The sequence below is a fragment of the Macrobrachium rosenbergii genome, chromosome 22 (assembly GCF_040412425.1).
Source record: "Macrobrachium rosenbergii isolate ZJJX-2024 chromosome 22, ASM4041242v1, whole genome shotgun sequence".
Lineage (NCBI taxonomy): Eukaryota > Metazoa > Arthropoda > Malacostraca > Decapoda > Palaemonidae > Macrobrachium > Macrobrachium rosenbergii.
Window position 1 is genome coordinate 30950408 of NC_089762.1, and position 26653 is coordinate 30977060.

The following is a 26653-nucleotide window of genomic DNA, read 5'->3' on the forward strand; positions in this document are numbered from 1 at the left end:
TATTAAAATGCAACATCAACCAAATAATTTTCTTTTAATTGTACTTACCGGGTGTAGCACCTCCAAGGAATCCGAATGTGTGGCCTTTATAGATGCGGTTCATACATCTGCATAAAAAATATATATATATCAATAAGTAGCGCAAAATGAGATGGTAATAATTAGCTACTATTTTTTCTTCAGATATTATGTTCACGTCGTACAGGTGTTATTCATGTGGTGAAAAGTGTTAGACTCTGATAGAAACTTATTAACTGATTCTTATATATACTGTATATATTATATATATATATATATATATATATATATATATATATATGTGTGTGTGTGTGTGTGTGTGTATGTGTGTGTGTGTATGTGTATGTATATATATATATATATATATATATATATATATATATATATATATATATATACATACATATATATATATATATATATATAGAGAGAGAGAGAGAGAGAGAGAGAGAGAGAGAGAGAGAGAGAGAGAGAGAAAGCCATAGGGACGGTGTAGCTCGCCCTATCTGGGAGAGTTTGGGGACAAGTGCAAGAGTACAATGTGTTAGTCCCAAGAAGAGCATGAAAGCCTTGTTGTGCTAGGTGGTTTAAATGAAAAGGAAGGTGACTTAGAAAGAGATGGCACTGTGGAAAAATATTTGGTTTCTGGAGTAAATGAGACTGGAAAGGTGCTTGATTGTTGGAAACACATGGTTTCCACAGGAAAAATATACTCGAGTGTGCGTGGGAAAGGCAAAATGGTGAGAAATCATATTTCTTTATCATGACTGCATTATTACAGAATATATAAAATATGACGCTGAGAGAATGGCTGGAAGAGAAATGGAACATATATATGATTAATATTGGACTAAAGCAAAAGATAAGATAGAAGTTGTTGGTGAAGGAAGTCAAAATGTAGAAGGAAGCAGAAATAGCATGTAAAGAGAAAACTGATGGACGATAACGTAAGCTTAAAAACACAAGTCAAGTACATGAAGAGAGTGTAACATCCTTGGATAGCTTTATAGTCCCCAGGGAGTGTTTATTGTTTTAGAAGGGTGGGAATAGAGAACAGAGAGTGGGGTGAGAAGAGGATTGTGTACAAGTATACACAAGGATGGAGATAAGGTGGTCAAGAAAATAGGATGGAAAAGAGGAAGGAACGCAACAAAAAGATGTGGGAAAGGGGAGGTTTGTAGAGAGAATAAGGTGATATTATACAAGGAAGTAAATGTAGAGAGGAAGGTTATCGAGCAAATGGATCTCAGGATAGTGGATGCAAATGGAGAGCTGTGCATGAATAGAATGTGGTCGTGGGTTGATTTAGTTAGTAATTTATAGATCTGATGAGAGTGGAAGATAGACCCAAATGGTACTGAGGGCAAGGAGTAAGTCATTATTTTTAGAATGTCTGCAGAAGTAGCTACTGAGAACTTGAGGACAATTATGAGATTGAAGAATGGAAAAATACCTGAGGTTGAGAGGATTACAAATGAGAGGATGCTGTATGATAATGAACGTGTGAATGAGTGGCTGATATGAGTAAGCTAAAAGAAAGGTTCAAAAGGAATGGGTACAAAAAATGTTCTTTTTATGCAATGGTATAAGTGATAGCAAAGACTCTACAAATCATAGCAGCAACTCATTACTTAGTATACACTGGAAACTGTATGGTAGGGTTTGAATAAAACATATGACAGGAGGAGCACCAAACGTGGATTGTGAAAAGGTGGGTGGAGAAGTTCTAGTAACGAAGCAGTGGCAGCTTAAATTCACCTTCTGAAAGCTTAATGCAGAAGTCAACCAATGATATTTGCTGTGTAACCAAAGTTTGGAAGACTGTTCTTACCTGCTTCCTTGGATCTAAAATACTCACAAAGTTGGTGTATAGAAGTTATTCTAACGAATCACACCTCCATATCGGATATAATTTAAAAGAGTTCACATAGAGTAGCTTTATTTTCCAGGGGATCTCCTTTCTTTTATTTTGAAAACTTATGATGAAGAGACACTGATGAGCATGAGTTTCCAAATCAAACAAAAGGTTCATCTTACTTAATAATGACAAGCTTGCCTCAAGAATCTCATTATATTACCTTGAGTAAAAAACATTGATTACTGGGAAGTATGAAAAATAAACTATAATTATTGACCTGACAGAAGCACATAAGAGCAATTTGCACCTTCCTTCGTGTGCTGTGTTGTTGACAAAGTAACAGATTATCACTGGATGTAACATATGCCTGCCAATGGTTGCACAGGTGAGGCTCATCTTTATCGTTTGCATTACAAACAAGCAAGTATAAGATGACGGAAAGGGTTAAAAACAATTGAATCGGTTCAGTTAAACTAAGCTTATTCGCAGCAAATTTAGGATGACTGAACGGGTTAGGTTAAACTAAGCTTATTGGCAACAAATTTAAGATGACTGAATAGGTTAGGTTAAATTAAGCTTATTCGCCGCAAGTTTAGGATGACTGAATGGGTTAAGTTAAACTAAGCTTATTCACCACAAGTTTAAGACAACTTAATGGGTTAAGTTAAACAAGCTTATTTGCCACAAGTTTAGGACGACTGAATGGGTTAAGTTAAACTATGCTTATTTGCCACAACTTTAAGACAACTGAATGGGTTAAGTTAAACTAAGCTTATTCGTTGCAAGGTTAGGACAACAACTAAATGGGTTAAGTTAAACTAAGCTTATTCACCACAAATTTAAGACAAATGAATGGGTTAAATTAAACTAAGCTTATTCGTCACAAGTTTAGGACGACTCAGTGGCTTAAATTAAACTGAATGGGTTAAGTTAAACAAAGCTTATTTGCCACAAGTTTAGGACGACTTAATGGGTTAAGTTAAACTAAGCTTATTCGCCACAAGTTTATGACAACTGAATAGGTTAAGTTAAAATAAGCTGATTCGCCACAAGTTTAGGGTTAAGTTAAACTAAGCTGATTCACCACAAATTTAAGACGACTAAATGGGTTAAGTTACACTAAGCTTATTCGCCACAAGTTTATAACTTAATTGGTTCGGTTAAACTAAGCTTATTCGTCACAAGTTTAAGACAACTGAATGGGTTAAGTTAAACTAAGCTTATTCACTGCAAGTTTAGGACGACTGAATGGGTTAGGTTAAACAAAGCTTATTCACTGCAATTTTAGGATGACTGAATGGGTTAAGTTAACCTATGCTTATTTGCTGCAAGTTTAAGATGACTGTATGGGTTAAGTTACACTAAGCTTATTCGCTGCAAGTTGAGGACGACTGAATGGGTTAAGTTAAACTAAGCTTATTCGCCACAAATTTAAGATGAATGAATGGGTTAACTTGCACTAAGCTTTTTCACCACAATCCGTCGCTGACTAGTCACGTTAACTAGACTTTATTTTTGATGGATGGCATTTAACTATGAAAGTTGGTCAGAAGCTTATATATTTTATTATAGCAATAAAGGTAAGATGAAACATATATAATCATTTTACATAACATCAGTTTATAAGAGAGAGAGAGAGAGAGAGAGAGAGAGAGAGAGAGAGAGAGAGAGAGAGAGAGAGAGAGAGAGAGAGAGAGTTCTCGTTATAACGAGGGTTCTGGATATCATTAGTTGGAAGATGACTTACATCGTCATGCCTATCCTTGTTTGTCTTGATGAATTAATAAAATTTTTACATAAACTCCATTGATGACCTTGAAAATTATTAATAAGAATTACGTACCAGGTGTTACATCAGGTCAAACAAATCAAACAGTCAACTTTGACATTCTCAACCAGATTTTCCAAGCATGTTAAATGAGACTCGGAATACATTTCTTTTGAGTAAGAACTATTAATGTGACGGGCGTTAATAAACAAAAAAATAAACTAACTCCCTACAGTTTCGGTGGTCAATAAACGAAAAAAAAAAAATTAAGGCTTTCGCTCCTAAAGCAAAATATATGGTTTTGCGATTTTCCCCAACAAATGGGAATGGGACCACAACTTTCAATAAAACCAAATATGAGACAAGGAGCAACACATGATTTGCAACTGTGTTATGTCAAGTTAGTTAACCTGCGTTTCAATCAAAATGCAGCAGAAGCTAACTGCTGTTTCACACACACACACACTCAAGCGTATGCGTGTGTCTGTGTGTGTATATTTATGCACACACATTATATATATATATATATATATATATATATATATATATATATATATATATATATATATATATATACACATATATATCTTGGAAGGAGTACTGTGGGGGTAAGACACCACTGGCACCAAAGGGGGTGGAGGTGGGAAGGGGTGACATGTAAAAATAACCAAAAATGACAGATATTAGTGTCTAATCCACAGTTTTCGAGGTCACTGAGTTAAACAGTGACACTCCCGATGCCCTCTAAGTCCACGTTCAGCCCCGATAGGAAAGGGGGCGGAGAAAGGTGTGGGAAAGGGGTGACATGTAAAAATAACTGAAAATGACAGGTATTAGTGTCTAATCCGTAGTTTTCGAGGTCACTGAGATGAACAGTGACACTTCCAATGCCCTCTAAGTCCAAGTTCAGCTCTGATAGGAAGGGGGCTGAGAAGGGTGGTGACATAAAAATAACCAAAAATGACAGGTTTTCAAGGTCACTGAGATGGATAGTGACACTCCTGATGCCCTTTAGTCCAAGTTCAGTCCCAAAAGGAAGTGGGGTGAGAAGTCCAAGTTCAGCACCAATAGGAGAGGGGTGAGAAGGGGTGGGAAGAAAAAATAACCAAAAACGACAGGTGTTAGTGTCAATCCATAGTTTTCGAGATATGAACAGTGACACTCCTGATGCCCTTTCAGTCCAAGTTCAGCCCCAAGAGGAAGGTGGGTGAGAAGGGGTGGGAAGGGGGTGACAAAAAAAATAACCAAAAAACGAGATATTATTGATTAATCCATGAGGTCACTGAGATGAATAGTGGTGTGCCCTTTAAGTCCAAATTCAGTCCCAAAAAGGAAGTGGGGGTTTCCAAGTTCAGCACCGATAGGAGGGGGAAGATGGGAAGGGGGTGACATGTGAAAATAACCAAAACCGACAGGTGTTAGTGTCTAATCCATAGTTTTCGAGTCGCTGATATGAACAGTGACACTTCCAATGCCCTCTAAGTCCAAGTTCAGCTCTGATAGGAAGGGTGGCTGAGAAGGGTGGTGACATAAAAATAACCAAAAATGACAGGTTTTCAAGGTCACTGAGATGGATAGTGACACTCCTGATGCCCTTTTAGTCCAAGTTCAGTCCCAAAAGGAAGTGGGGGGCGGTGAGAAGTCCAAGTTCAGCACCGATAGGAGCGGGGTGAGAAGGGGTGGGAAGGGGGTGACATGTAAAAATAACCAAAAACGACAGGTGTTAGTGTCTAATCCATAGTTTTCGAGTCGCTGATATGAACAGTGACACTCCTGATGCCCTTTCAGTCCAAGTTCAGCCCCAAGAGGAAGGTGGGGTGAGAAGGGGTGGGAAGGGGGTGACATGTAAAAATAACCAAAAACGAGATATTATTGATTAATCCATATCTTTTGAGGTCACTGAGATGAATAGTGGCACCCCCGATGCCCTTTAAGTCCAAATTCAGTCCCAAAAGGAAGTGGGGTGAGATGTCCAAGTTCAGCACCGATAGGAGCGGGGGGAAGGGGGGGAAGGGGGTGAGATGTAAAAATAACCAAAAACGACAGGTGTTAGTGTCTAATCCATAGTTTTCGAGTCGCTGATATGAACAGTGACACTCCTGATGCCCTTTCAGTCCAAGTTCAGCCCCAAGAGGAAGGTGGGGTGAGAAGGGGTGGGAAGGGGGTGACATGTAAAAATAACCAAAAACGAGATATTATTGATTAATCCATATCTTTTGAGGTCACTGAGATGAATAGTGACACTCCCGATGCCCTTTAAGTACAAATTCAGCCCAGATAGGAGAAGGGGTTTGATAAGGGGTGGGAAGGGGGTGATATGTACATATAACTGAAAACAACAGATATTAGTGTCTAATCCATAGTGTTCAAGTCGCTGATATGAATAGTGACACTCTCAATGCCCTTTAAGTCCAAGTTCAGCCCCAATTGGAAAGGGGGTTGAGAATGGGTGAAGAATAAAATGTCAAGGACGACAGATATCAGTGTCTAATTCATAGTTTTTGAGGTTGCTCAGATGAATAGTGACACTCACAATGCCCTTTAAGTCCAAGTTCAGCGCCAATAAGAATGGGAGGCGAGAAGGAGTGAAATATAAAATGTCAAAATTGGTGGGCAATGAAAGAGAGCAATGAGAGAGAGAGAGAGAGAGAGAGAGAGAGAGAGAGAGAGTTCATCAGTTGTCATTCAGAGTTTTCCTGGGCAGCGCCAAGTTGGTCAGTTAGTGTATATATATATATATATATATATATATATATATATATATATATGTATGTGTGTGTGTGTGTGTGTGTGTGTATCTGGTGTGTGTATCCCATAACCTGCGTAATATGAATGCAATTATATTAGAGAATTATGTAAAAAGGAACTCAAAGCAATATCCGGCAAATATCCCATATAAAGATAACTATTAGTACTTATTATCGACCAAAATCCATAGTACCTCTGTTAACCTAAACAACGAATAGAGTATATACATACATACATGCACACATATTTATATATATATTATATAAATATTCTACTGGTCACTTTTACCAGATCTGTACGTAATTGTAATAACTACAATGCGAGTGGTTGTTTGTACATATACGGTCGAAGATCATTGCTCACAGCTTGGCGAAATCACAGTATTTAGATGATAACGGAAATTATGACATGTATCCAGCAAAGCCTAAATATCTGACAGGAAAAGCCATGTTCATTTCATTTCATCTTCCTTCCCTTTCCTCATCTACTATTCGTTTGCAATCCATCGTATTTATTCTCACTTCGTTGAATGTATTCACCCGCTCTGTCCGGGGAACTTAATAGAAATAAAACCGGGAACGAACAATTTCTGTTTCAAAGGGATCAGCGAATCTCGGAAATGGCTGGGCTACTTGATTAGAATAAACAGTCCAGATAAGCGTTTAAAATTCCCTTGACGAACAACAAAATAACTAGACCTGAAAAGCCAAAAGTCGAAGTAATGAATTCTTCATACAGAAATTCCTCTGTCAATCAAATTACGGCGCAAAAGCCAGTGAACGACTACCGACTAAGAGTGCATTTTCGATTTATATTACGATGAGGCAGTTCGACAGAAAATTGGTTTTCCAGGAAGAGGCATAAAGAAGCAAATGGGTTCGTTCGCGAAGGCCTGAAATGTTGATGGGTCTCACTCTTGAATTTCCGAAGCAGAGATTTTGGTTGAGAAGAACCCAGCACTCGCTTTTTATGCAATTGAGTCCTCTAAGGGTATGACTGGAGAATTTTTCGTTTCGTCTTGATAAACGGTGGAACGAAATTTTATGTAAAATTTACGTCCATACCATTCCTGGAAATAATCTTGAGATATCCATTAAGCCGGTTAAGAGCTCCTAGGATTAAAGAGCAGTATTCTCTAGGATATTTAGATTACCAAAAACAGTAACCAATATCAGTGTAAGTGCTCAAAAATGAAACAAAGGACTGTAACCCAAAGTAAATATATGAAAAAACATTAAAATCTGATGAAAATACCATATAAGACCCTTAAATTGATGGAATAACCACATGTGTCCCGAATCTCGTAATCAAATCAACAATTAAACTAAAACTAGTGTATTTTCGGGTTATCAATCGTTTTCCTTAACGAAGCTACCATGAGTATTGATCATTTTCAAGGCAAAGAAACTAAAGAGGGCATTGCATCTGAAATATAGCTCAGTCACGACTAGAAACTGGGTGTTACTGGAACTTTCGAAAGTGATGACAACCAAACCGGTAAAAATATCGACGAATCAGTGGTTCTCAGCCTTTTTTGGCCCGTGCACCCTTTCACTACATGTCAGAAGGTCATTCTCCCACCCTTTCCAAAATATTGAGTGCGAAACCAACAAAACAGTAACACAAACACATACTGTAAGCTAGCGGAGAGAAAGCCCAGCGTGACCTCTCAGTAGTGCGGACCGATGCACAATGGGCTATGTGTGGTCCTAGTGCCAGTTTGAGCCTGCCAATCTGTGGTCACAATCGCCCGCCCCCACCCCTCGACCTCCCCGCGAAACTCTGAAATTCCCCCCTGGTTGAGAACCACATTAGAGGAAGGCAGAGCATTCGCTGCCCTTTAAGTAAACGATATAATGGACTGATCAAACCAACTGCCCGAAGGCTTCAGAACATTTACAGAGTATCCACTAGACTGGAAAGCTTGACTTGCACTATAACGTCAAGAGAGTTCAGGAGATGTGAAATACTCCAAAGTTCACCCCACAAAGTCATACATTTAGAACAAAGGGGGTGATAACTCAGGATGGAACTGAATTTGAAAGTGAGAAAGGGGTCATTTACTATACAAAGTTTATGACTGCGCTGTGTATGTGTTACAGTACACACATTCAATATCTTTGAATCTTATTAATCTTTAGAGTAGGTAAATAATATCTTAGTTGGCAGGGTATTTCAATTTAGAGCTGCTTCCTTCAACATCCACAAAAACTCCTTTTGTTAAAAACAGGGTAATATTCTTTCATAATTAGTGTCATGAAAAAAATCAGCAAAATAAAATTCTGAAATATTAATTATGTCACAAACTAGTTAGCCCATGCTTAATCCAGCCTTGATTAGAAAACAAAAAGAAAGACAAATCAAAGCAAATGTTCTACCCTTTTTTGTTTTATTGCGCGGAACATAATATTCATTTCAATCCAAGCGTGCCTAGCCGTCGTCCCTCTACAGATAAGGAGAATTTATGATGTTCAATACAAATGAGGAAACTAAGCTCACGAAAGGAACCAGACAATGCATTAAAAAATAAATTTACCTCCGTCTGACAGCTCAGTTTCAAAACTTAATTTTAAAAAGCATCTTCCTCGACTGGCTGTAAGTTAATTGACTACAAGAACAAGGTGCCTACATTTTACAAACAAGCTGAATACGGAACGGAGGTGAAATCCAAAATTCTGCAAGTTCCTCAAACTGGTGTCAAAAGGCCATGCTGATGCAAATGTTCCCCGGGCCAAATTACATGGCACATGAATCTAGAAAACTAATCGCTTTTCCGGTCAAATCTGTGATATGAATTTAAACTCCTGCAACGTGCGCTTTCGCTTATTGGAAGGTTCAGTAACCCATAAAAAGAGTTGACCTGAGTAATCATGCACACACATATCGTTATGACCTCGGCCTGCGTGTATATATATATATATATATATATATATATATATATATATATATATATATATATATATATATATATATATGTATATATGTATGTATGTGTATATATATATATATGTATACATATATATATGTGTGTATATATATTATATATATATACATATACATATATATAGCCATTCCAAATAGGGGTAAACTGTAATTAATAATCTTAAATGTCTCTGTGTGGATAACTGCGCATATCAATTAAAAAAGTCGAAATGCAGGACAATATTTTTAGCTCCTCTATCCTATTATCCATGTTTAAATGCGAGCAACTGACCACCTCATTACTCTGCTAAAAAAAAATATCCTAATTTCCAAAAACTTCACACACACTCCCTCTCCCACACGCGCGCCCGCGCACAAGCACACACACACACACACAAACACACACACACACACACACGAGAAGGACTTCGACAAGGAGTGGAAGTATGATAATCTTTTTTAAGAGCCTTTCTTGAATATAAACCAAATATATCATCATGATCAGAATAAATATTGGGTGGCACGTAAATGTGGTAAGTTGTAATGACTGATCATTCAGGATGCAAGTGCCCATTCAAGTTTAACACTTGCTCTTTTAGTGACCTTGATACGCTATCTGAATTGCATAAATTTACTCTCGCACGATTATGCGCCGATACCCTTTTTTTATCTTTTAGTGTTAGCATACTTACATTTACAATTTCTCACAGTACTGTGAAAAATCAGAAAGCAATAAGACAGACCAACGCAACCTGGCACGAGAATGGTCGTTTGGACCTACCAGACATCTGAAAGCCAAAATCCAGAAATGATCCAGGTAAATTGCCAGAGCACCATCCCATTTAAACTCACCACACTCATTTAATGAGTTGGGCTATTTTGGTGATTAAGGCGTGTCTGGAAACCAATGATGATGAACACAAACTTTTGTAAGTTTGCATTTTTTATTTTAAAAAATCGGATTTGTGACTTAAAATGCCTTAAGTAATAGAGATTAAGAACCACTTAAAATGCCTTATGTAATAGAGATTAAGAACCAAGCCTTTTCATAAAAGGAATATTAAGATATCATGTAAGTGCAAATTAAAAAAAAAAAAAACGAATGGGCGTATATGTATGCCATTTAACTTAATAACACTTGATTTTGCGTATTAGCAGACGGGGGCTATTACCTTTTCAAACTTGATGGCTAGCCATGTCGGGGAGCTACTACTGTCTATTACCTAACCTATCATAGCTAAATAGCTTCAGAACATCTGATTAGGGAGATCAAGTGTCTGATTAGATAATAAGACAATAACATAAACAACTTCATTAGCTCTTTTTCTATTTTGCGATGATAACCAATTTTATCTGAAAGACTACAACTGACCATAAACACCATATCTTATCACAACGCATTAAAAGGCTTGAATTGTGTACCTCTGCAGTATTCACTAGAAAAGTCTTTCAATAAATTTTCTTTTTGGAACTTCCCAATGAATTATTTTCAACATTCCAAATAACCACACATCCTAAGTGCCTGCCTCTTCAAAACCTACTGTAGTTACTGAAATTCCACCTTGCGACAGCTATCATCCATTTCCAGACAGGAGTTCATAGCTAATTCAACCATACGTTCAAAAGGAATATTAACTTCGGGGTGGAGAGAGAGAGAGAGAGAGAGAGAGAGAGAGAGAGAGAGAGAGAGAGAGAGAGAGAGAGAGAGAGAGAGACTCCTCCTTGAAGGAGGTTCCGGAGTAGGGACCCATTACATATCTAATACGGACGTAGGAAACCCATTTACCACTGAATACTATATACGAAGATCCTCAGAGAATTCTTAGATTAAATCCACGACTCTCCTGGGGGATAGAATGACAATATATGAGGCTAGAGTGGGGCGAACAAGGGGAAAGAAGGCCGCTGATGAACTCGACGCAGAGGATGAGAGAGCTGTCTGGAGGAGGAGGAGGAGGAGGGTGAGGGCCGGGAGAAATGAAGGCAGACAAATGATGCTGTCTGGGTCGAGATAGAAAAGGGGATTTTACTGCCTCCTGAAAACTGTATATTTGCTGGGGGACAACAAGATGGCTGACTGCGTCTTCTGACAGCTTCAGCTAAGAAATATGAGAGAACATTTCCAAGCACGAACACTTCCACAATATACAAGTATGAATGATATACTGTGTGTGTATATATATATATATATATATATATATATATATATATATATATATATATATATATATATATATAATATATACAACAAAATACTTGATATACATGTGTGTGTGTGTGTGTGTGTGCACTTGGGCGTGCAAGCGCGAATAATGAATATGTCATATGGAAAAACTGTACATAAAGTTCTTTCTTACTGGAGAAACATCATTCCTATGCCAGAGAAAACTGGGAACAAAAATGCAATTGCTGCTAACTACTAGCTCATGAGAGTAGTGCACTATATATGTATAAATGACAGCAGTACATAACAACAGAACTGCAATGAACATACTTCAGAAAAACCAATAAATTCCTTCAAAGAAACACGTTTCTTTCTCTACCATTTTCATTACATGCTTAAAATTCTCTCCCTCCCTCTCCCTCCTTTTAAGATGTACCTTATTAGCTATGTTCGTGTACGTTTATGCAAAAACACGCTTATACGAGCGAAAAATGAGAAGAAATACGATAACCGGTTTACTAAGGGTGGGCGTAATGTGAATTTCATGTAGTCATTATTAAGCAATATTAACCTATATCGGAAACTGGGGCGGTTTCGTGGCACGGCTTCTTTTCCCATTCTCACAGTTTTAATCATTCTCACACAGACTTTCATCTTACTTTATATACGCCAAAACAGAATGGAATATAGAACTTTGGCCAAAGGCCAAGCGCTGAGACCTGTGGGGTCATTCAGAGCTAAAAAGGGAAATTGAGAGTAGAAAGCTTTTCAAGTTGTAACAGGAGGAAAACCTCGCAGTTGCACTATGCAACAACTGTTAGAAGAGGGTAGAAAGCAAGATGGAAGACAGAGAATGTGAACGGAGGTACAGTAAATGGAATGAAAGGAGGCAGCAGCTAAGGGCTGCAGGGACTCTGCAAAGAACCTCAAGTAATGCCTACAGAGCACAGCGTGAGGCGTACTGACGGCACTACATCCCTACGAGGAACAGGCCCAATTGTATTTTATATAAATTAAATTTCATACCCAAGATTCTCACACTTAAAAATAAACATTTATTGTGTTTCAGGATAAACAGACTTTTCCGAGCCTCCTGGGGACGTAGATTATCACGCAAGCCTCAATGGCGAGAGAACAATGGTTCAAATCTCAACCGATTCAAGAGCGATTTGACAAAGTCCCATGAAATCAGAGTTTCTCTTTGGACCTGAGCAATGGATTATGCGCATTATACCAGTCGGCCGTTATGCGTAGCAGCTAAGGGTGGAAAAAAATAAGAAGAGAGAGAAGTGAGCGATAATAAACACGTATACAAGAGACAGTAATCACACGTACCTGAATTTGAATGTGATGGAAATTCCACTCTTCTTTCAATGAACTGAGGAAAATGGGAATTTAAAACGCTTATGTTGTTAAATGATAACTCATGGATATCAGGTAAAGCGAATAATGGTTCCAAGTTCCTAAATGGACGCTATAATTGCTCTTACTAGTAAAGCGATCACCATTACCATTAAACTAGAAGTTGTCATGAACTTCGTTCATTTGTTGCAATATAGTTTAACATTACATAACACATTACAACTAACTTCTTCCATACATACGAAATTATACACAACTATATATATATATATATATATATATATATATATATATATATATATATATATATATATATATATATATATATATATATATATATATATATATATATATATATTATATATATATATATATATATATATATATACACACACACACAGTATATACATATATTATATATATATTTACAAAAAGCAATAGTAATTTTTATAAAATGCTTAATAGACAAAACCTTTGCCTTCTTAAAGGGTAAATTAATCCCTTTGCCCAATATCAATGAATTATCATTTAACAAAATAAGCGAAGATGATAACTGTTGGAAACAGAATGGTCTTCAAATTCGCTTCTTCCTGTCTATTGAAAAACTGGATTTTCTTTCACATTCAAATTCTGGTACTAGTCACTTCTGGCTGCTGTATTTACCCATTTCATGTGCCGTTCCATCTATAATAAAAAAAATAGGAGCATTTTGAGAATGAACAAAAATGCTGCCTAAAAATACCAAGACTAGACATTCTTATAATTGCAGCCCAGATTCTAGCGCAGACTGCAAGATACTAATATAATTCTATTTAATGGTCCGAGTAGCTCTAATGCTTTGCTTCAGACACTGGGATCAGAATTAGCAACGATAGAAATCTGTTCCGTTGAATTTTTGAGCATGCCAATGAATAACGCTGAAAAGAACAATTTTCTGCAAGAAAGTAGGACAATTAGCATTTGAGAATTTGAAAGTGCTATGGAAAGCAGGTTGAAATAACGAGCATATTAAAGTGACTGCAACAGCTGAGATGTTGCAAAATCATTATTGTGACCATTTTGAATTGCCAAGGAGGAAAATATGCAAGACCACAATAGCAATAAGAAAGACGGCCAGGTCTGAAAGTCGGCAACGCCGTTGTTCACGAAAACTTAAGAGAGATTGAAGAGACCCTTGATTAAACACGGAAAAAAAAGAAAGAGAGCTTCGGGGAATAACCGCGAAGAAGAGTTGGGTCGAGATTTTCTCGGGAGTCTAAGATTTTTGAGCGCGAAACTACTACTTCTCCCGAGTGAGTCATTTGTAAACATAAATGCCATTGCATCTCATCTACATAAACTTGCAAAGTGAAGTGCAGCAACAAAAACATACGGGGCAGCGAGCCGTAATACAGCCCTAGCCCAGAGAGCTCGCAATAAATATGCAGTTTCCTCCTTTCTTCATCTCGGACAACATTTCTACGGCCAGCAGCGAACCCCGGGAAAGAAATACGAGGAACGGCATATTCTTTGAGAGAGAGAGAGAGAGAGAGAGAGAGAGAGAGAGAGAGAGAGAGAGAGAGAGAGAGAGAGAGCTGCGCAGTGGTAAGCTGAGTCCCATCATAAAACAACTTTTATGTACTTATGAAAATTCTGGTGTCCGACCGCTGACTTTTTTTTATTTTTTTATTCATAACGCCATTTCCCGAAGATCAAAATTTTTTCCGTTGCAATTTATTTTGAGTACAATATTTAGTTATCTTCTTTACTTTGACCGGAACTATGCTCTTCCAATCTACGTTGTTTATAAAATTGCATACGACAATTGCAGTGCCATCACATGGTTATTGCACAATACTTATTCTTCCTATTACTTGTAGGCACACATAAATGCAAGAGCATTACTTTAATATACATTGTATGTATTTATATCCATACACACATTAACACGCAAATACAAACGCGAACATGCTAAAAGTCACCGGAACACGCTCGATAATGCAGATGTAACACACGAAAAAGTGGGTGCTACTTTGGCTTGTTATCTCAGCGTCACCTCCGAGGTGCTAGTACAAAACATGGCGCAAGCTCAATGGGATGCCGTGTTTAGTACTAGCCCCTCGGGGAACAACGATAACGTTTATTAATATAATAATTTGTCGACCACACAATATAGAAATGGGGGGTTTACAATACTTTGATCCCAGAGGCGCTAGTACTAAGGAGCTTCCGCCATGTTTAGTACTAGCATCTCAAAGTAGGTGACGCGCAGATAACCAGCCAAAGTAGCACCAAAATGTGAAACACGGAGAGTATAAATCCTGACCAGTAGCGCCTTCAGTTTTCTTAGACATCTTAAATTGGTCAAGATTTATACCCAGTGTTTTATTTCTTTGTGGTACATCAACAAACACACATTTCATACATGTATATATAAATATTAAATATATAATATACATTCGCAGTACGATAGGTCATATATCACTTAAGCAATCCTTAAGCAACGTTGGGTCTGGTCAGTACGTGAATGGGTCTCCACGGAAAAAGTCAAACAGTCAGCACGTAAGCCAGTCAACACATAAATACTTCCTGAAAACTGGAAGGTTAATGCTTTCTGGCGCCATCCCCTATAAGGAGAAAAGGGTTGGTGTGGAGAGAGAGAGAGAGAGAGAGAGAGAGAGAGAGAGAGAGAGAGAGAGAGAGAGAGAGAGAGAGAGAGTCCCAAAAGTCAAGTTCGACGGATTGAAATGACTTGCGGCCATTCACTGACAAATCCGTCGTACCTGCCTTGACCTAAGCAGTAAATTAAGTAACTAGTGATTAGTCAACTGAGATGGCTTACAACCAGGGCAAAGATGGGCATACAACCTTACCCACAATGAAGTAATGACTTTGGATCCAAGAGATAAACGTCTCCTGAAACAAAATTCTATTTTAAGGGAAAGTTTTCAACAAAATTTTATTTAGTGATCTGCGCACTAACCATTACTTTTAATTCGTCAAAATGCGATATAATATAAAGTCACCGTTCCCTCTCGTCTTTGAAAAACTAGAAAATATTACACTTACTCAATCTTATACCGCCACTATTCCCTCCTGACTTAACAACCTTCCATGGACAATGCCACCCTTAATGCTCCTTCTCCAACTAATCACCCACAGTAAACAGGCTCTACCGGGGCTGCTGTTCCCGAGTCCCCATTTAATTCCCACAAACCTTATCTTCAATGCTCTGCCGTGTTTTTCACCGTCGTAACTTATTTGCTCTATGATTCTTTTATGCCACTAAGCCATATCTTCAAAAGCCTGAGGCCACAAACTGTCCCAAAAGTACACATATCAGCGGCCCGAACTTTCCCGGGGAGACGCGTTACAGGGCGCATTCAAAGAGGCGCCATCTTCGTACTGGAGTCTTGGCTGGGTGTCTTCATCTTGGACGTTCTGGTGCCCCACCCTCCTTTTTTATTATATGCAGCGCTACGACTTATTCTTATCAAACTCTTTCAATTATTTATTTCAATCCCTTGCCATTACTATGTGCATACTTTTTTTTTTTTTTTTTGGTGGTGGTGCAGTTGCACGGTCTCATAATGCTGTCTTTATCTGTCCAAACATGATATCAACGTACTCAAGAATATGCACTCTTCATTTTTTGGCTGCATCTTTAATCTCACTTTCCACATTTTTTGTAAGGTTCACTTTAATCCAATTCACATCTAACTCTAGATACTATAAAAACTCAGTAATACTATCCCAAAGATCCTGATTTTCCATAATTTATTCCAATCATGCAATTCCTTTGGCAGAAAATAAAATGGAAATGGAAAAACGTGACAATTATCCCGATCTGATTTGGTGAGTTTATACGGTTAAAATCTTTCCATATTCAAGCGATTTCGCTTACCAATATTATAAGTCGCTCTTCTTTCTCACCTATTCAAGACAAGCAGACAGAGAGACAGACAGACACGTGTCATAACCCAATTCGGCTCCTCTATCTAAATTTTCTTGACAACATTGAGGAACACAGTGGGCCTTGCCTATGAAAAAGTAATAATCGGTGAACTACGATGCCATATCAAACAGTAAGTACCACCTAAGGAAAATCAATGTACGGGCTAAAGAAAAAATACATCTTGCCATCTATTTAAATTATCTAGAATTACTCTGAGAAGCAAGAAAAAGATTAAGCCCGTTTTATGGAATTCCTTTCAGAAATACCGTCATTAATATTGTACATAATATGAGAAAGAGCTGTACAAAAATTAGTGAACCATTTTCACAGGTTATCCGCCATTCCAGATTATTCCTTTGTAAGGCAACATGTCTGGTTCTAAGTTCAAAAGAAAGGAAATGATTCATCATGTCCTGAAAGCAGCTTGCAAAACGTATATGTGTCTATGTCTGTGAGCACGTACATATATTCATACATAGACTGCATATACATATATCTGTACAATACACACACACACATATATATATATATATATATATATATGTATATATATAAAATATATATTATATATATATATATATATATATATATATATATATATATATATTATATATATATATATATTTTATATATATATACAGGTATATATATACATATATATATATATAATATATATACAATATATATACATATATATATATATGTATATATATATATATATATATATATATATATATATATATATATATATATATATGACTTGGCACTTTCCCTATATATGAATCAGTTTCCGAAAGAAACTTCAATATACTATTATTAATGTTGGATGCTGAACCCCCACCTACTCGACTCAAAAATTCTTTATCCAGCTTCTACCACTACTCTTTTCATTTTAGTAGTTCTCTATTTTACTTCTTTCTTGATCCTCAGCATAAACGTAGGCTGTCTTCTCATACAAATGAAGTCCCTACACCTTAGACTTCAACTGCTGAGTTGAATCAAGGTGTTTATAAAGACCTCGTCATTATTTCTTTACGCCATCCATTTCTATTTGATGCCAATAGCATTTTGGATTGGAACATAAAATTTAGGCCAAAGGTCAGGCGCTGGGACCTATGAGGTCATTCAGCGCTGAAAGGGAAAGCGAATGTAAAGAGGGTTTTAAAAGTTTAACAGAGGGAAAACCTCGCAGTTGCACCATGAATCAATTGTTAGAAGAGGACGAAAAGTAAGATGGAATGAAGATACGAACGGAGGCCCAGTAAAAGGAATGAAAGGAGTTGCAGCTAGGGGCCGAAGGGGCGCTGCAAAGCACCTAAGTAATGCCTACAGTGCACCGCGTGAGGTGCACTGACGGCACTATCCTCACTTGCGGGGAATAAAATCTTTGTCGCTGTCTGAATTTTTCTTCTGTTTGACAGGCACTTGAAACACTATAAGCTGCTACATGATAAACTGATAACACAAGGATCAGAAAACTTTGGTGCCTATTCCTTTCCTTCTCCCCAAGACTGAAATTCTGCTGCTGTTCCTGAATAGTATAACATTCCTCAAAAGAAGGATTATTATCCTCTTTCCTTCTCCCAGCAAGATAGGAGCTCTTGCTTGCCTTTTTCACTTTAAGGACAGCTTTTAAACCAAACAAAAGCAAGAATACTCACATTGTAATATAACTAAAGCAAGAATGCTCTTACACTGTATTACAGCTGGTTTCAGTTTCTTTGTTACGTCGTCGGTAAATAGCCTGCTATTACTTTTTTTTCTTCACGAATGAGTTTAATCTTTTAAGTTTCTTTTTCATTTGTATTTGCTTTTTTGGGGGGGCTTTATTTACACTCTGAATAGAACTCCATTCCGGTGCAATAGGGTTTGTAGTCTTCTTGATCTCGCAATGAAGATTGTGGTCTGAAAATAAATGCTGGCCATCGCTGACTTTCTCTCCGCTTCTTTTCCTCGCTTTTCGTTCTACAAATGTTTTCCCTTTTCCTTAAGAGCTAACCTACTCTGTACATATTTACCGTTTCCACTTCCTAGATTTTCTCTTCGCCGCTTGGTTTACGTTGTCTTCGCCTTTCTTTTCCTCTTAATCATTACTTAATTCCATTATTTAATACATGACGGACTGTTCCGTTCTGTAGATCCGAGAACAAACGAGTATGAAAGAGAAATCTCGAAAGAAAATCTTTCTTTTCTTGCACTATAACAAGTAAATAAACGCGACACTAAGAATTATACATTTACGGAAATATGTTTCTTGTACGTAATGGCAAACAGAATTACGTCTCACCTATCACAATGAAAGTTTCTTCAAACGTTCAAAAACTCTGTATAACAATTTTTCTGTGATCACCTACCTTTATGCTTTTTTTTATTATAATCATCGTAACGATGAATGTCTTTTTCAGACGAGATAAAAAGAATATTTCACCATAAAGGTGGGCACCCCCGAAGGTTTCTGACATACTTCAATCTGACATTTCACCGTAATACTGCTACATACTCAAGATAAAACAGAGAGAGAGAGAGAGAGAGAGAGAGAGAGAGAGAGAGAGAGAGAGAGAGAGAGAGAGAATCCGATGAATGATTTCACCAAGGTGTGTGTGTGTGTGTGTCTGTGTAGGGTGGGGGATTATCTCATTTAAGCCCTCCATCTTTTAATTATAGGACAAAACATTTTATGGAGCACTAGCCATTTAAATCAGTTATTGGTTTTGTTCTCTCTTCTTTCTCCACCCGGCTGTGACCCACATCAGTCGAAATAAAGCATATATATAATTCATTGTTTAATATCATCAAAACCAATATAGGAAAGGTGTTTATATTATTCCCTCACCGGCTGTCGTCGGCTGTGAGCTAAAGGGGCTCCCATCAAGTTCTAAAGACCTCGAATAACCCTTGTACTACTACGAGGCCAGAGAGACAGAGGGTGTCAAAACAAAACAAAAATGTAATGATTTAGAAAAAAAAAACTTCCTGATATATCTTATACATTCGACTAATTTTAGTATTAAAATTACCATCAGTTGAATACAGTATTACAGCAGCAACTAGAGGACTCATTACCGGTATATTTTACAAACTGAGTTTCACAATAAACTTCATAAGTAACTCAGTAAGTTGCACCACCGCTAAAATAAACCTAAAAGTCCTTTTAGAAAATTTCAATCAAAAGGAAATACTATATTCTTTCGGAATACGCAAGCAGTAGATTTACCATTTAATCTACAAATAACAATCACACGGAGGCTGTCATATACAAAAAATGGCAAGAGTAAAACTTCGTCTGAAAAAACATTTTTTGAAACTGCAACTTAATAGAAACTTACAAACAAGAGATCAAACCACAAACGAAAATATTAAAAAAAAAAAGTTTATAGGACTCACGTTCGTGTGTGTGTGTGTCTTTTTTGAGATACAAAAAAGAAATGTTACAGCAAAAGAGCCAGCAACTAAGTTAAAAAAAAAATCCACCAAAACAATTTTTAGCTTATGATGGCAGTCACGGCCGGAAAAGTCAACCGACTAACACAGGGAGAAGCTAGATCTGTGGGTATAATAGGAGCAAGACCTTGTAATCGGTATTCTATTCGTTGAGAACCGTTGTGAGATAATGCACTGTCCCTCGTGATATCAGTCATCATTTCTCTCTCTCTCTCTCTCTCTCTCTCTCTCTCTCTCTCTCTCTCTCTCTCTCTCTCTCATCAGGGAAGTTCTTCATACCATATAGAGTACTGACAACAGATGTTATATATTTATTCATCAGACTAAATTAGAGAACAACCACTTTCATAACCCAGCTGTAGTATATTCATTGTATTCTGATTGATGCCATCACTGCTTGACCCCACAGACTCACAAAAATCCCTTCCATCGAAGCATGTCTAATTATATGCAGTATTACTTCAAAACTCATAAAGGTATGGTAGTAATGCTTAATTTTGACTCTGGTCACCAGTAGATTTCGTGGCAAGTATTTTAAGCTAGTCTTGTTTTTTAAAAATTACTGTCTATGCTCATTTTTATTTTCTACATTCCCGTCACCTCTGCCATTTGAAAACGAACTTAGTTCGAGATTACGGACCATTTGCCTAATTGGGATCTTCAAACAGTCCATAACTAACATACAGCCTAAACCAAGGGTATGACAAAGTAAATCTCTGGATAAAATATGTATAAAAAAAATTTTACACCGAGAAAAATCTTGTGCAAGTCTGCACAAAATTTCAGGGTTTGTCTCAGAAAACCAGATGCACGGGTTTTAATGCTAAATAATGTCTGCAGATGGTTAAAAATATCAATTTCAAGTCCGAAATAAAAAAAAAAATAAGACATCGCTGGCACAGTGGCGAGACTAGGATCATAATGACATACTTAATAACCCGAACTGGGTTCCTGGCACTGTCACTCAGCCCCCCCCAAAAAAATCTTTTTATTTTTCTGAAACTCTAACCTTCCACCTTTAGAGGCCATTCATGACTTTTTTTTTAGGGCAGAGCAAATCCACAGATAAAAACGCGGACCTACATTACATTTTATCTTTTGTTCGCTCCATTTGCCCCATTATTTGACAGAGATATAAGGAAAGAGAAGGGGAAGGATTATATGTAATGCATTTTGTTGAAATACTGTATGCTCGTCTTTTTTTTATAGTTTTGATAATTTTCGATTATTTCTCTTTTCATTCTTATTATGAGACAGACAGACAGACAGACACACTTACAATTATAACTGTCCTATTTTCAACTAACAGGAGAGAGAGCGACAGAAAACCTAAACAAAGCCAAACACTGAAACTTTTATGTTTCATTATGAAAACTACAGACAGAAAAGAGAGGGAAACAGAACACTGTACAACTGTCTGTCTGCTGACATTGCCAGGTGGAGTCCCAAATCTCATGGCAAAAGGATTTTATTGCTTTTAGTTTACGTAAATAATTCCAAGAAAATGCATTATGAACATCCGTCCTACAGGCGGGATTTCAGGCTGGCAGCAGTCGTGGCGCTAAATGCATCTTGACTTTTTCAGCAAGTAATAAACTGCAAAACTTAAGTTTTTTTAACATTCTGACAGAGAAAGTAAGCGTAGAATAGAATAGAATCTAGAATTTAGGAGTTGCACTAAGAATCAATTGTTTGGAGAGGGTGGAAAGTAACATGGAAGAAAAAGAATATGAAAGGAGGTACAGTAAAAAGGAATAAAAGGAGTTGCAGCTAAGGGCCAAAGGGACGCTGCACAGAACATTAAGTAATGCCTACAGTGCACCGCATGAGGTGCACTGACGCCATAACCACACACCCCATGGTGGGAAAAAATAAGTAATTTTAAAACACAGTTACTATGTGGCTGACCGTGACAAGACAGATGCTTTTCTCTCTCAGTATATGGAAATGGACTTGGAATGCGTTGACTCTTTGACAATATTTATCCATTTTTCATTGCTGGTGAAAATTCTCTCGTGTTCCTGTTCTCTTCTCTCCTGCGGTTTTCGCACTTTGCTATAAAGCTGATTGATGTGATCCTCTATGCAATTTTATACCAGAGGGTAATACGTATGCAAAAGCGGTCTGCATACTAATGAAGTCTGCCCAGAAATAAAGTCAGCCAAGGATAATAGGCTTGAATCCTGGCTGCGTGTGTCTGAAAACCTCTGAAAGATGGTTACTTGTATTCCTGCGGTATGGTGCCCATCTCCAGAGAGTTTTGGCTGCGTGAATCAAATTATTTAGTACTGAGAGACACGCAATTCCATACAGAACACGAAAATATAGATACGTCATCTGTGCCCGTTCCCTGGAGGGAGTGGTACAATTCCTCAATACTAGGTATAGCAACAGGTTACGGTGGCCGCCGATTATGAGAGGTACTTTTTACATGATGGTCCCAAGGGTAAATTCTTCCGGCAATTACCTTTTCAGTGGCTTAATTCCTCCATAATTGGAACTGGAACTGTAATATATTATTTAGACCAAAGCAAAGCGCTGGGACCTATGGTTTCAGCGCTGAGAGGAAAATTGACAGTTAAAAGGTTTGAAGGGTGTAACAGCAGAAAAACCTCGCAGTTGCACTACGAATCATTGTTAAGAGAGGGTGGGAAGTCCTTTGGAAGAAAGAGAATATGAATGGAGGCACAGTTAAAGGAATAAAAGAGGGTGGCAGCTAGGAGCCCAAGGGAAGCTGCAAAGAACCTTAAGTAATGCCTACAGTGCATCACGTGAGGTGCACTGACGTCACTACCTAACCCCCTCGCTAAGGGGTTAATCCCTCCTTAAGGCGTTCTCCAGCACGGCACAGTGAAATATTATAACGGTTTACGCTAGTTATTATTTGCAACAGTCTGGGCAATGCATTTCTCCGTTTCTCAAACGTATGCGCTCTTCTCAAGTAGTAATGAAAGCCATTCTTGGTTAAAACTGCTGGTTTAGAAACTAGGATAGACAGTCGACTTTGACCACCTGGCTATCATGATATACAAGATTAAGTCGACTCTGCTGTACATATTCCCGTCGAATTTAGACTTAACATCAACTTATATCTCCATCTCAATAGCCGAATGGTCAAGATCGACTGTCTATCGTTTCTAAACCAAAGACCCAAGTTCGAATACAGGCTGGGACAGAAACAAATATAGTTTCGATTTTAAACAATATTTATAGCTTAATGTTTGTGAATAATGCCATATCTGTATGTGACAAAAATCCATAATTACCCAAGTTTTACAAACTTACCAATCAGCCATCATGGGGAGATGGGCTAATACCGATTGTGAGAGACAAAAATTCACAATGCATATATATAGCCTGGTGTGTGTATATATATATATATATATATATATATATATATATATATATATATATATATATATATATATATATATAAATATATATATATATATATATATATATATTTATATATAATATATATATATATACATATACATAAATATAATATATACACATATATTTTCATAAATATAATACACAAACACATATATATATATATATATATATATATAAAACATATTTATATACATATATATATATATATATATATATATATATATATATATATATATATATATATATATATATATATATATATATATAGTAAGTAAAGACACAGAAAAAACTGAAATTGATCAACAATTCTTTCCAGCAGAAGATTCAAATATCTGTCTGGCTAACATTTTGTACCTTCAGTAATCCATACGTTGTACTGAAATACTCTTTTCCTTCTTTGGAATTTACGTTCTTTGAAGATTTTTTTCTAATCAAAAATTATCTTTTTTCAGATTTTCAGTAATTAGTTTTTTTAGAGAGAGAAATAGTGTAGTCGTCAGAAATAGATAAATTTTTTAGTAAAACGCTAAAAAACAAAAAATTAAGAGAAAAAAATAAATTTAACAGAGAATTAGATACCTAGAGCAAAGAAGTGTGAAAGGTTAATTAGAATTCAGTACCGCAGTTGCTAAAAAAAACTACCGCTAAATTGCATTAAAAAATATAATGAAGTTAAAAGCCTACAGGCATTCTGAACATCATATCACTAGAAGGAAATTGAACTTACATTTTATTCAGTGTTCACTGATCTGTGCTATTATAAATCAAACGCTAAAGAAAGAGTAAAGAAAGAGTAATCAAGCAGTCAACAGACAGCATAGTTTATTAATTTATAAATAAAACTAGTAATAATAAAAGTTTCCCGATATAGAGTAGCAAGTCATAACTATATTAGTGCTCGGTGCAAGAGATAGTTGAAATATGTTCGTTCCTGTAAATGGGACTATTTCGCATTGCCAAAGAGAAAAAACTATTTTTTACTAAGACTGTGCCACTCCAGAAAAGTGAAATTTGATCTCGGCGTCTGAGCCGGCTTTTTAGCACCACGTACTCCTATCAAAGTTAAGAAAATACTACCTGAACAGTTTCAAGTGTTGTGCCTCTGAAGTTTTACCTACTTAGAAAATGACTAACCAGGTGTGATCATCTGACTGGATCTCCTGATTTCCTTCAAATTCTTGCAAAAGCGAGATTGCTTTCACGCCATCAAGAGATAAGAAGACAGAAGTAGCCTACTCAAAGTCAAAATTGTTGTGTAAGTGAAATTGTAACTACCAATGATGAGAACATTTCCATTCTGCCCTGATACACATCCAAATGGCTATGATTTAAAAAACCTGTAATTTTTTTTATATAAAATAACTCTGAGTTTCTTAAATATTACATCACGAATAATTATCAGTCAACGTAAGCATAGAGATATACGATGAAAATCTTTCATGATCTCTTCATAAATGGATATAAACTCCTTTACCAACCCGTATTTCAGGACAAGTGACGAGTGAACCATGATGACTCCTGAGGGCCACAAGGCAGACCAGAATGGCACTGCCACCAACGTGGGAAAAGCTGAAGGACACGAAACAGAGACCAACGGGGACGCCGGGGGAGCTGGAGTCCTTGGGCATGCGAAGGAACTGTGCGTCAACAAGATGGGGCACACGATGGTGCCAAGAATGGAAGGTAAGGGATATGAGTTTTTTTTTTTTTTTTTACAATTTATTAAGCTCAGGTCATCTTAAATTGTCTTGGCACGTTTTTTTTCCTTCGAAATCCCTTTAAAAAAAATTTGTACTAATATCAAGTTTCACTGTATGGTAAGAATATTTCTCCTTTAAGGATCGTAGGTCTGTCACATATACAAATAGACAGCTTTAAGCAAAACAGTTAGACGTACATAAAAAATGTGGACATTATCGCATTTGTGAATAAACAAATTAGAATACATCATCAAAGATAATGAATAAAGGAAAAATAAAGGAAAACAACATTTCTTTAAAAATATATATAAATCAGAATAAAAATATAAATGTCGTCCCATTCTATTTTATAAGTTACAGTATTACCTTAATCTGGAATATCATAATCCACAGGTACATAAAACTCATATATCACTCTACAATGTATAAAGAATCAAAATTAAACCATAATAGTCTATGGATAGCAAATTAATCATTAAAATTCATATTAAGAATTAATTTTAACCTGTATAATTTTGTTTATATTCAACAAAACATAAAGGCTGCAGGGACTCATATCTGAATTATCTAAAGTGAAATCTGGTAACAACTTGTTGTTAGGTAAAAGGCCTATAAATAATAAGCGTATCAATTCCTGGAAATCTGAAGTGCCAAGCTGCGAGAAACTAAGAATAATAGTTTTATGGAATGTAAAACAATATGCAATGGCCACATGATCGGGGCAATACACTTGTAGCACACAAGACAATCCATGATGTGGATGTCATGAATATAAATAAGGTTAATTATGCCTCAGTCCCGACGAGCTGGATATTTCTTGAGCAGGAAAACCTGATAAGTGTCCCATAATACCCTGAATGTAGACTCCCATCAGTGCTCAAGATACTGAGATCTACAAAGATAATACTCTACCGAGGTATGGAAGAGTTAGAGGGATCTTTAAGGTTAAAACTCTGAACAAATTATCAACGAAATCACAATACAAAATTCAAATTAATGTGTAATATAAATAATTTCCAAATTCCCAGTCCTAACAAAAGCAGAGTTCTCCCTCCCCCCAAAAAAAAAAAAAAATCAAATCTCAAAATATCTTCTGACTCTTCCAAATGCTTGGTGAATGGAAGATTTGTGCGAAAACATACCCCTCAATAACTGTGAACATGTGAGACTATTCTAAAAACTCCGATTTCACAATATATTCTAAAAATACAAATTTCACTAATTTCTCAAAAAAAAAAAAAAAAAAAAAACTGAACCGCTAAACCTAGGCAATGTTCAAGCTCATCTAAGATCACGGTAACTACAATATTTGTGCTGGATATCCCTTAAACCAAAATATTCA

The 26653-nt window shown here is 36.7% G+C and overlaps 1 protein-coding gene and 1 long non-coding RNA gene across 4 annotated transcripts in view; one reads left to right on the forward strand and one right to left on the reverse strand.

Moving 5' to 3' along the window:
• Nucleotides 1–26653, reverse strand: part of LOC136850704 (uncharacterized) — a 1048955-nt gene that overhangs the window by 1013461 nt on the left and 8841 nt on the right. The window contains exon 2 of the long non-coding RNA XR_010856694.1: nt 49–107. This is a non-coding gene — a long non-coding RNA (uncharacterized lncRNA). The remainder of the gene's footprint in view (nt 1–48; nt 108–26653) is intronic.
• Nucleotides 1–26653, forward strand: part of LOC136850702 (major facilitator superfamily domain-containing protein 4A-like) — an 87877-nt gene that overhangs the window by 7255 nt on the left and 53969 nt on the right. For all 3 annotated transcript variants that reach the window (XM_067124525.1, XM_067124524.1, XM_067124523.1), the window contains exons 2-3: nt 24064–24866; nt 25101–25294. In XM_067124525.1, coding sequence (XP_066980626.1) covers nt 25120–25294 — 175 coding nt within the window. In that variant the 5' untranslated portion in view covers nt 24064–24866; nt 25101–25119. The remainder of the gene's footprint in view (nt 1–24063; nt 24867–25100; nt 25295–26653) is intronic.